General features: G+C 37.7%; 1 protein-coding gene and 1 non-coding gene across 2 annotated transcripts in view; both read right to left on the reverse strand.

The window, feature by feature from the left end:
* Positions 1 to 272: 272 nt before the first annotated feature.
* TRNAG-UCC (transfer RNA glycine (anticodon UCC)) lies at positions 273 to 344 on the reverse strand. Its single transcript has one exon. It is a non-coding gene; the product is annotated as a tRNA-Gly (tRNA).
* Positions 345 to 4,387: 4,043 nt separating this feature from the next.
* The window catches only part of TMEM214 (transmembrane protein 214), a 13,614-nt gene continuing 6,013 nt past the window's right edge, over positions 4,388 to 11,988 (reverse strand). The window contains exons 6-15 of the mRNA XM_072409732.1: positions 10,911 to 11,047; positions 10,044 to 10,185; positions 9,403 to 9,494; positions 8,876 to 8,924; positions 8,223 to 8,333; positions 7,920 to 8,037; positions 7,572 to 7,668; positions 7,131 to 7,299; positions 6,175 to 6,326; positions 4,388 to 5,218 (exon numbers count right to left, since the gene is read on the reverse strand). Coding sequence (XP_072265833.1) covers positions 5,092 to 5,218; positions 6,175 to 6,326; positions 7,131 to 7,299; positions 7,572 to 7,668; positions 7,920 to 8,037; positions 8,223 to 8,333; positions 8,876 to 8,924; positions 9,403 to 9,494; positions 10,044 to 10,185; positions 10,911 to 11,047 — 1,194 coding nt within the window. The 3' untranslated portion in view covers positions 4,388 to 5,091. The remainder of the gene's footprint in view (positions 5,219 to 6,174; positions 6,327 to 7,130; positions 7,300 to 7,571; positions 7,669 to 7,919; positions 8,038 to 8,222; positions 8,334 to 8,875; positions 8,925 to 9,402; positions 9,495 to 10,043; positions 10,186 to 10,910; positions 11,048 to 11,988) is intronic.

Below are 11,988 nucleotides of genomic sequence, written 5' to 3' on the forward strand. Positions count from 1 at the left end.
GAGTGATTTTCAACAATAAATGTGTACTGTAGTCTTCTTCAAAAAAATAAGACATCCCCCTGAAAATAAGACCTAGGGCATATTTTGGCATTTCAAAAAATATAAGACAGTGCCTTATTATAGGGGAAACAGGGTAGTATATATAGTAAAATTATATATATGTGTGTGTGTGTGTATGTATATATATATATATATATATATATATATACACACATATATTTTGGAGGGGGTTGTTGGAGTGCTCCAATAATGGTAAAAAAAACAAAAATGTATGCGTTGGCCGGGAATCGAACCCGGGTCAACTGCTTGGAAGGCAGCTATGCTCACCACTATACCACCAACGCTTGATGAAATCAAAATGTGCAGCAGAAATCCTATACATATTCTATGGCATTTAAATATACCACAGACAGTTACACCCAATAAATAAAATTCCCTGAACAGATCATGACTGGTGCCTACTAAGCATGCGGGGGTTATGACATAGGAATGCTTCAGTTTATCAGGCCTAGGGTCTGGTATGTTGTAATGCTATAATGTTATATAGCTAAAAAATGACTAAAAAAAAAACATAGCTATTCAGCTCACTACTTGAAGGTATTGATTGGCACATTTTTTCAATCAATTGTTTTTTCTTTCCTAATGGCATAGGCCAAGCCCAAGACGGAAAGAATCAGATTCAAATTTTTAGTGGTGGTTTATGGAGCATGAGACTTTTTTTTTTTTTTTTTTTACACATGGATTGGTCATGTCCAGATCTTGACAAGAAAGAGCGTGCTGGAGAAGACTTTACACAGCAATTTGACTCTATTATCAATAAAATGCAGTATAATGCAAAAAATAAATGTCGTGAGAGTGCATAAGTTTATCAAAATGATATCATGGCAGTTGTGAACAATTCTAAAAGCCATCCAAAAAATATCCAGAGTGCAACTTTTTTTTTTTTTTTTTGCAGTACTTGCTTAGTGAAAACTACTCAATATCAGTGCAGTTTTTTCTGCTTTTAGAGTGAACAAAAGTAATTGAAGTGTAATTACATCTGAAAAATGATAGAAATGCTAGTTGTCCAAATGTAATTCTGATTTTGTTTTGGTTTCTGTGGTGTGAAATTACATAAAGCAAAAATGAAAATTGCCGTACACACGTGTGTAACAATCGGCTAAAGCCCTAAGATGCATATTCATTCCTGGTCAGTGGTCCAGAAGCTTTTAAAGAAAAAGGATCAAAGTACCAAATACAACCTGCTGGCCAGACATGTAAATATGAAATATTCATAGGGAAGATTTTAAACTTACATGACCAATGCAAATAGGCAGTTAGGTTGAAAATGAAGACATAAGTCCATCAAGTTCAACCATTAGAAAAATAAACATATGACAGGTAAAAAAAAACCTACAGACATACAAGGGGGTGCTGAGTAGTTCCTGGCTTTTCCCAGAAAGGAGAGCCAGAGTTATGAAAAAACACATTTAATCAACATATTCCCCAATGAAACTGATGCATTTGGTACAGCATAGTTGCAGCTTTTCTTGAAGGTTCAAATAAAAGTCCTTTGGTTTGGCCGCAAACCAGCTCTCAGCAGCATCTTTGACGTCAGAAATGTCCTCAAAACGTTGACCCTTCAGGTGTTTCTTCAAACTCAGAAACAGATATTAGTCTGAAGGGGCCAGGTCAGGTGAATAGGGGGGATGGTGGACTAATTGGAAACCCAGGGTGTTCAATTTGGCAGCCACAACGTTGGACGTGTGCGCAGGTGCATTGTCCTGCAAAAAAGGGATCCCTTAGGTCAACTTTCCACGGCGTTTCGTCTTAATTGCCTCCTTTAGCTGGTCCAGGAGGTTAGTATAATACTGTGCGGTGATACTAGAGCCGAGGTTGGTAATCCACTAACAGAATACCGTCTTTGTCCTAGAAAACAAACACTATGACTTTTTTGGCCAGTATCTGGGTTCAGGACTTCTTCAGCCGCGGGGACCCACTGTGGCGCCATTCCTTTGACTGTTCCTTGGTTTCAGGATCATAGATGTGGAGTCAGGTTTCATCCTCAGTCACTAACCTAGCAAAAAAGTCCTGTGCAGCTTTGGATGCTTCAACTCATTCCTTCTTCTGATCACTGTTCAAACATTTCGGCACCCACTTCGCTGAAAGCTTGGACGTCTAGGATAGTGGTGATAACAAATCCAACATGCTCCTGTGAGATGTCAAGTATCTGGGCTATCTTTTTTGCGGATTTCACTGGTCCTCAATAATCAGCACATGGACAGCATTGCAGGTTGCTGAGTCAGTTGAGGTTGGGAGGCGCCCACTGCCGGGCTCATCTTTGACTGAAATGCCCAGTCTTGAAACGAGATATCCAGGTTTTGACAGTGCTGTAGGAAGGACACTTCTCCCCCAGTGTTTGTGACATTTCAGTGTGAATGTCCTTTGCTGACTTTCTCTGGAGAAACAAAAACTTCATGACGGCCTGTAACTCCAACAACATGAAACTTGCTTGTGCCCCTGCCATCACAGCTTCTCACTAAAAGAAAAACCAGTTTTAAGAATTGCAAAGACCTGATATTTGCACAGTTACATACTAAGATATTAGGCTGTCATATGTCCCCACACTCATTTTTCTTTTTCATCTAGGAGGCAGCAAAGCCAGGAACTTCTCAGCAACCCCTCGTAGTTAATCCAGAAGAAGGCAAAAAAAAAAAACAAATAAACCTTCATGATTCAGTTTGCTCCAACAGGGAAAAAATGTCCTTTCGGATTGCATGAGGCAATCGGATGTCCCCTGGATCAGCATGTAATCCTTACTTTAAAGCTTTAATACCCAATTATATTCTGTGCTTCCAGAAAAGCAACCAGCTTTTTCTGAAAGCAATCTATAGATTATACTAATTTATATTAGTATAAAGTAGTAAAAAGTTGCTAAAATTGCTTCCTGAGGGAGCTGATTGCACATTTTCACAGACCTTACAGTGAAGAATCCCTTCCTTATTTGGAGATCAAACTTCTTTTCCTCCAGAAGCAAAGAGCATCCTCTTGTCCTTTGTACAATCTTAAAGTGAATAATTGATATGAGAGTTCTTTTTATGGACCTCTAATACATTAACATTCAAAAACATTTATTGATTTTTAAGCTTAGGCCTAATGCCTAGTGATGTTAATCCACCATCCATGACGGTTCAGTATTAATCCTGACTATGTCTGGTATAATTATATTCTCATTTGATAATTTTATATTATAACTAGCAGATTACCTGGCGTTGCCCGGGTATTTATTTATTGCAATTTTATATTTATACAGGAAAAGGAATCAAAAAAAGCTATAGTGTTACGCAAAAGGCACACTGTCACTGAGCAATACATACACACATACATACATGCATATATACCTCTGACATATACCACACCACTGTACAAAGATCAGCGGTGCACTCACATGAGTCCGAGTCTAGCAAATCTGGTTAAAATGTCTCCATGAGTTTCCTAGTGATGACATACACACATACATACATACAAATAAAGCTCTGACATATAGCAGTGCTGTATAAGGATGACTGGTGCACTCACATGAGTCTCAGTCATGTATAGCAAGTTTGTTTAAAATGTCTCCATGCGTTATATATATATATATATATATATATATATATATATATATATAGTTAGATAAGCCACGGCCACATTTGCAGGCTGCAGTAAGGTTTTATGTTTAATTGTGTTAGTCACACTTATTTCTCAAAGCACCAACAGTTTATTAATCCAATAAAAATATGTGCCGAAAACCCTGCTTTCCTTTCCTTTTTCTATTATTTGCTGTTGTACATTAAGGGTTGGCACTCAGTTCTCTGAAAAAGTGCCGCAAACCCTGCTTTCCTTTCCTTTTTCTATTATCTGCTTTTGTTGAGATTTGTGGTAAAAAAAAAAAAAAAACTGCAGCTCTTACTGCTCGTGGATTCCTACTATGCAAAGCTATGCATCCTGGATCGTTTGAGGCAAAAAAAATGCTTATAGATGCAAATGCCTCTGTACAAGTATAGACTCTTTAATATACCCTGACTAAACAAAAAAAAAAAAAAAAAAAAAAAAAAAAAAAAAAAAAAAAAAAAGGGGATTAAACACCTGCATCAAAAGCATCTGCACAAGCATTCATGATCAGTTCAGTGCAAGTCTATAAAGGCATTTTGTGGCTAAACCACCCTTGCGTGGAGCTTCTGAATAACCGCTTGCAAATCTTACTGCCTGCAAAAATAGGTCTAATTATTTTACAAAGCAATTTGCAGGCTGTAAAAACACTTAAAAATGCCTGAGAAAACAGAGGTTTAAACATAACCTAAATACCTGGAGTAAACCAGACTACCATACTGAGCTCACACTGTCAAAACATACAGACTCTGTTGAATTCTGAAATACTGGTGAGTTTATTCAACCAAATATGGCTTTAAAACCACAGAGGAAAAAAAGCCAAAGAATACTTTCCAGCGTTAGATAGTGGAGATTTCCTGACTCAGGAAAGTGACATATATGGTTTTACAGCTTGACAGAGCATACAGAAAAATGAAAAAATGTCTTTATTTGGCTAAAAGCAAAGATCCAGTTTTCCTGTATACCAGGATGTTGGGATAAAAGCACTGAGAGTAACAGACATTTTGATTGGCTTGCACTCAACACTCATGACTGCGCACAGAACTTGAAATGAACAATCGGGACAATGAAAGACAAGTCACATTTAAAAAAGGCAAACAAAAAACAAAATGAAGAGTCCACAGGAAAACAATAGATTGTACCACTTATGTCATACACATCCCCAGAGAACAAAAGATTGAAACACGCATCTATCTTTCCAAAGAACAGTGACAATTTTCGTACACCCACATCTCTGCCAGATTCCTTCAATATGTTATAAGACAGGAGGTGGAGACAGCAGCAATCTCCATACAGGGATGTGCAAGTCACTGGGGAATTTCATGGGCTTCTCATCCCAGATTTTCATGCTGGTCCCATCACAGCTGCAACACTTTTCACAGAAGTATTATGGGATTTGAGTGAAAGCCAGATTAAGCCATTGGTTATCGTCAGTTCCTTGTTCATCACAGCTGCTAGCCTCTAATGGCTTGACATCATGGCTACAGCCCAGTCTTTAATGGCCAATGTGGTGTTCTGGACAAACGTCCATGAAGATTGGGTGATGCTGGACAGGTGGTCTCTTGTGCAGTGCCAAGTCACCTCCCCACTGAGAAGAAATCAATGGTAACAATTAAAAAAACATAAAAACTAGTCATTCCATCACAAAACAAACAAAAACACTACAGCAGGTCACGTGAAAGCTGACATTTTTAGACACTGAAGTGTCCGACAGGTTTCTGTGGCATTACAATATTATATATGGCCCTTTGGTGATGTCAGGGATGTCATTTGAGGTGCACTAAACTTTGAAAGTTGACAACCACTGACCTAACACTTGTTTGCTCTATCTAAAGCTAAACAAGTTTTGTCTTGAATTAGGCTTTAAAGAGTATCAGCTCAAAAAAGGTTAATACACTGGTTGCAACGTATCAATGAGCTATATGTGATGGAAGACCTGATTGCCTCCTTAAGAGGCACTGAGGAAGCTACCAATCAGAGATGGTTCTACTGGACCATGTGTGAATCCTCAAATTATTTGACAGCTCTTCAAGCTGACACTTAATCTTTTCATTGATGTAGGTTTCTCTCCAGAAGGCCCATACTATTTATCTTTTTTTTCTTGGTTCTATTCTCTCCATATTTCTCTACTCAGGGAACCATACCCTGTCCTACCACATATTCCCTATTTAGAACTTCCCCCCTCCCACCCCATGCTAGTGTTCACTTTTTATTTAGAGAACTGTTGTGAAATAAAAAAAGAACTGTTGAACTGCTTGATGGAAATATGCTGTATTGGTTATTGTCATTTTTGGTTCTTTTTTACGTATACTGTACTGATTACCAGTTTGTTTGATCTCTATGTTTTATCTGTATACATTGTATGTTTCCCTTGTACTTACCTAATTAAATCTTAAATTCAAAAAGTTAAAAAAAAGTTAAAGGATAAACGTCAAATCAGTTAACCTGATAAGAGGAACCCGCTAGAAGGAATAACATATTCATTATGAAATGCAGACATTAAATAGTCTTTATTACAATTACAGAGAGTGTAAACACACTTACTTGCAAGAGTCAATGTACTGCTGCCATGCTCTCTGTAAAGCAGCCATGCAATACATTGTGGCGGGCACAATATAATTGTGATATACAAGAAGAAGCAGTTCTTGTAGGTAGTCTAAAAACTGGTAGACAGAGTCAGGAATTTGGGCACGTACCTAAAAAAAGAAGAAACGTGTGAGATGAGATTAACCTCCCTAGCGGTCTAATTCCATCCAAATTTCCATGCAAAAAGCGGTACAATTTTTTGAATGGAAATTTAGTTTTCATTGTAGGCGATAATTCTTAGGCATAACTCACCCATATTTTATATATTTAACAAATTGACAAAATAAACTTTAAATAACAAAACACAACATGTGTTAAAAAATTAAAAAATATTTAAACATGTAATATAACTGTACAGTAGCATACATAAAAAAAATATATATATGAATATTTATTTGTATTGGACTCAATACAGCCATTTTGTATTGAATCCAATACAAAATTATTTGACTTTCCCGCTGATCCTCCCGCCCGCACCGACACATGCAACGAAGTCAGGTAGAAGGTTTTTTTTTTTTAGTTAAAAGCTACCCCCCGATTGTGACTCTGGAATATTGCTAGGGGGGGTTAAGAGTAACAATGTGTCCTAAAGTGACTCATATCATTCTTTTTGTTACATTACCCAACAATACCCGTTTATAGAAAGCTGTTTACTGAATTTTTGTTCTAATATTACCTTCTAATATGACCATCAATAAGGTATAGAAAACTCTGCCCTTGGTTGCTCTACCAGTTCATTTACACCCATCACAAAGATACCACCCCCTCCAACATGATATGCTTACGTAAAAATTCTGATCTAAGCCATGTAAATGACAACCCCATCGCCTTCCTAAACTCCCCCATCCAGAACAGCCAACATTGTAAGGAAAGCAAACAGGAAGACACTAAGGATAGGTATCTGAGCATCTTACCCATTGAATAAAACCTGGAAAGTTGTCTCTTAAGTATACAAGATATGTTGAAAGAATCTGAGCAATGTATATGGTCCCATCACGACTCTTCTCCCATAACACTTCCAGTCCTGGTCCCAACACCTCTACTGCCTGGGCGTAATATACAGGAACATTTCTTTCCAACCAACTGCATGACATAAAAAAAAATAAGGAAAGAAAACATTTCAGTTTTAGTGACTGCAAAACCAACACATGGATAGTTTAAGGGCCAATGTAGACAGTTCACTTCAGAACTGCTTTACTGCACATACAAGTTGATGGGAATACCAAAACCTCTCGAGCAGGTCAGTTACAAACATCAATGAATTGCACAAGTTCTAAGAAACAGTTGCCAAAATTAAGATCACTGACAAGGCCAAAGCCTGATAACACAAACCCTAAAGAGGATATTTTACCTACCTTTGCCCCTGAAGAGCATAGTGCGATACTTTGCTCCATGCCTGCTGTGACACTGACAACACACCCATCTGTTGCAGGATTCTCACTGATGAGGATGCTAAAACCAAAAGAAAAGTGTGAATATGAACAGGAAAGTGTGTGCACCAGGTCTGTATTTGGGCATTATGGCACCTAGGCTACCCTAGCCACTCAGATTACATCCTTTACACAAACTCCTTACTCCTAATTGTTTTAGTAAATCTGTATTTGCAGGACTACAAAATGTACTGTACTTCCACCCCCAGAATTTTTTAATCATTTCCTCTCTGCCCAAAATGGGAACTAGTTAGCACTACAGCAAATCCTGACCTTGGATGGAGCCGCTTGTCCGGACATCATGGATAAGAAAACCAGAGAGAAAGACAAGCACTATGAGACAGAGCCGGAACCAGGGGAACCCTCGGCCCTTCATCTTCTGTAGCAGAGCCTGAATTAGAATATACAGTTAAGAGATCTTTGAAGAATATTTTCTGTATGTATCCATACAAGACCTATTTCATATTAAAGGGCTACTGATTGAAATATTTTAAACTGTTTCTTAAATCTATCACAGACAAAAAACATACCATAAATACCAACATACAAAACCATAATCTAAAAGCAGCCACTTACCTGACACACTGACTGGCACACTTCAATGTCCTTTGAATGGGAAGACTTGGCTGAGAATTCCTCATTTGTCACACAGAATGACTGAACTGTCTCCCGCACAGCCTTCCTCACCTGAAAAACACAGGACCAAATAATCCACCTGCTTTAGGTTCCTTATTTATCTGCAACCTTAATAACATTCTTCAGTAAGGGAGCAACTGATACGTTAATCCTTTTATGTCCACAACACTAACTGTAAATCCTGTTCTGCTGTGAGCAGCCTAAGTAACTTTGCATGGGAACCAGGAAAGTGCAACTGTAATTGTTGACAGTTCAGTCACAAAAAATAACTTTTCAATAGCATGCCTTTTTCATCTTGAAAATCCCCAATATCTCACCTGTAATATGCTGTAGTTATCCATCTTGTTTGACATGGTCTATCGTGGTCTCAGGATGAGTAGAAGACCAATTTTACCCACCAAAATAAGGGAACTTATTTTGGTGGGTAAATGGGCAGCTTATTTAATTTATTAACTAATTTACAGGCTCATAGCAGCAATAATTGGCAGAAAAAGGTTATAGGTCATCATATGTGCAGAAAAAAAGGTAACAGTCCTTCGCATTATATCACGATGGCAAAAAAAAAAAAAAAAAAAAAAGATTTTAGGACTTACTGGTTTGGAAGTTGTTTCCCATGAAGAAACAAGGTGCTGTAGGAGCAAGCTGCAAAATAAATTAGGTGGAAAATCACCTTATTTTGTAAGAAACTCAGAAAAATGTATGGTATAAATGCACCATCTTAAACAATGTATAGCACAGAAAACCAAGGGTTCTAAATGCTAACCTAAAAGCACTATTCCTTTTCAATAATTATTTTACAAATTTCATCATGGTATATGTTCGGGCAGAAAGCTACTTGAGTTTGTTGTGTATTTGTTATAGACAGAAAGCCTTCCACTTTCGAAATTCTAAATTGCCTGGTTTTCTCTGGCTTAAACACAGAACAAAAACAAGCTTGCGTGATTCAACAGTGTGAAGTATGAATGCCTAATCTGCACACAGGACTGGAACCATTGGATCAGGCTTACAAGCTAGTGAACTAGTGATGTTAGAAACAGCACCCTCTTAAGACTTCTGAAGGTTTTCTTGAAGAAGAAATGGAGACATGGAGGAAACACAGATATCACACAGCGACCATTACCTGGACTGTGGTAGATGTTTGGTGTAAAGCTGCCGCCACACACTGAAGCTAAGTGGGTCCACATTCAGGCATTCATAGAGACTGTTCAAAAGCTGAAAGAAACAATGTTCATTATTCAGTTATAGCAGAGCTTAAGTGCACCTGTCACAAACACAAAAAAACTAACCTATAACAGTTTACCTTTGTTGAAAAAAAAAAAAAAAAACATGCGCCTATTACATTTCTAATGTTGCCAATACTCTCACACAGTATCATTATTTATTAAAATACCTCCAAAATATAGGGCAGTGCTGTAATGTCTTCCATAGTCTAGACTATTATTATGCATTTATATAGCTCAGACATATACCACAGTGCTGTACAGTGAACAATAGATCACTTCAGTCTGTACACAAGAGGAGCTTACATTCTAATGAGTCACATATTATTATACATTTATACAGCTCTAACATATATAGCAGTGCTGTACAGAGGACAGTGAGTCAGTTACATCAGTCTCTGCACCAGAAGAGCTGACACTCTAATGCAACCCCCCCCCCGCCTAGTCTATTATTATTACTACACACAAAAATGTGAAAACACAATTTTCATTTCTTTTATGGTATGAACACCCATTGCATATGGTGGAAGGGAGATCTCACCTCTTTCTTCATGCTGGGAGGGCAGTTGGGCGTGGCTCTGGACAGGAAGGACGGGAAGTAGGTGTGTAATGTTTTCTCTGGTGTCGCTCCAAATGCCAGAACCTTCAGCCTGGGGTACAGGTCTCGTAGCTGTTCCTGCTGACTGTACCCACAATAGATTTGCCTTGATTTCATAATCAATGTTTCATTTTGCAGCCAAAAACATTCACTGTAAAACATCTATTAAACAACCAGTTTGCAATGAAAACTTCCAGCATTCTGGAAGATTTCTACAACTGTCTTGTCATGGTAATCATTTACTAAAAGACTACTAAAATGAACTCCCATCACACTGCCTGATGACTAAGGCATGCCTTAACAAATTGACTCCTTTTAGAAACAAGAATCGGATTATAAAAATTTCAGTTCAAGTCAGCTAAGTACAGGTGCAACAAATCAAAATATTTCAAATGTCTTCCATTTTATTTTCTTTCTAAATCAGGCATAGCAGTCCAAGTAAAAAAGCCTGTTGATTGCCGGCATTCTGCATCTTTGGCTTTCTGTGTGAAAACAACTGTCTCTGCGAAAAGGTCAGAAACATCCTCTTTACTCCAACAGGCTACCTGTCAGAGCTTAAAGGGTGAGGGTGGCGGAAAGAGTGGGATCTCTGCAGAGATTTCACTACTTGCGCACAGAGAAAAAAGTTTTGTCCACAACATGCTTTCAGGGGACAAGTTTTTAACTCAAGATGTATCTGTTCCAGGAAAGTAATGAACTTCCTATATGTTTAAAAGAAACGCAAACTATTTGTCACTGCACACATCAGAGAGCCTTGGTACAGCTGCTGACAGGGAGCAGGGACACAACTAAGGAACAGGAGCTCCATACCTGGAAGTCAGAGAGTTATTTGGCATGAAAGCAAAGTCCAGGAGTGGGAAGAAATCCTTAGGGCCGATCATACCAAAACCTTTAGTCAGGTTAGAATGCATCCTGCAAAGACAAAATAAGAATGTGTCATTAAAAGCCTGCCAATAAAACACAGGACAAAATGTAAGACCTCCAGAAGGGCTCTGATCTAAAAGTACCCAAAATCCGTTCATTTGTCTGTATTCTTTATAAGATGTAAACCCAGATTTGACCATTTAAAAGATTTTTCATCAATGTTGTAAATCAGCACACTAATAAAACAATACTGTAATTTCATTCAATAATACTCTGAGAGAGACTCTGGAATAATGAGGAAGATTAATTTTGGCATTCTTTTTGGTTTTGATTTGTTGTTTATAATGTTGCACATCCAAACTCAGTTATACCCAAGTATTTGATAATGTTAGTTCAAAAATGTTCAACATTTGTTTTTGTTTCTTTTATTTCTGTTATTTGTAAGTGAAGTAAGGGAAATGTAATGAGCTAAGGAATTTTGCTGAGTCTTGAAGTTAATTATTTTTGTACTTTTATGTTTTGTAGATGATTGAATTATGTTGAAACTAGTTGTACTCCTTTAATCAGTAAACTAACGTCTGCTTCCCCCCTTTTTGCCTTGAAACTCTCCCTTTCCTCCCTATGACCATATATCTGTTATTTTGACAAAAATATCTTGTTCTAAGAGAAAGTCTGTTAATTGTCTGTAGTCATGTGATCATGCACTGATCATGCCTTTGAAATGTTATATTTTTTTTTTTTTTAGAATAGCCTGTAGTTGTGCGGTTAGGCTTTTTTTATACCCTCTATAGTTTTATTTTTATCCACTTTTGATACTCTTGCATTGTTTGGAAATTACTACTACTGTAATATCTCCACATTTTTTTAACCTGGGTGGGAAGAAGCTGTTAGGTGGGTGGCAACCTCTGTATTTTGACCAACTTTTCAGTGAGCACATGGCTAAAGGGGGCTTGCTTGGGAGAACACTGTACTAGTTACTGTAAACTCATCTGTATATACACAAAGGATTCACTTTCTCCTCAAA

Source organism: Pyxicephalus adspersus, chromosome 4, assembly GCF_032062135.1.
Source record: "Pyxicephalus adspersus chromosome 4, UCB_Pads_2.0, whole genome shotgun sequence".
Taxonomy (NCBI): domain Eukaryota; kingdom Metazoa; phylum Chordata; class Amphibia; order Anura; family Pyxicephalidae; genus Pyxicephalus; species Pyxicephalus adspersus.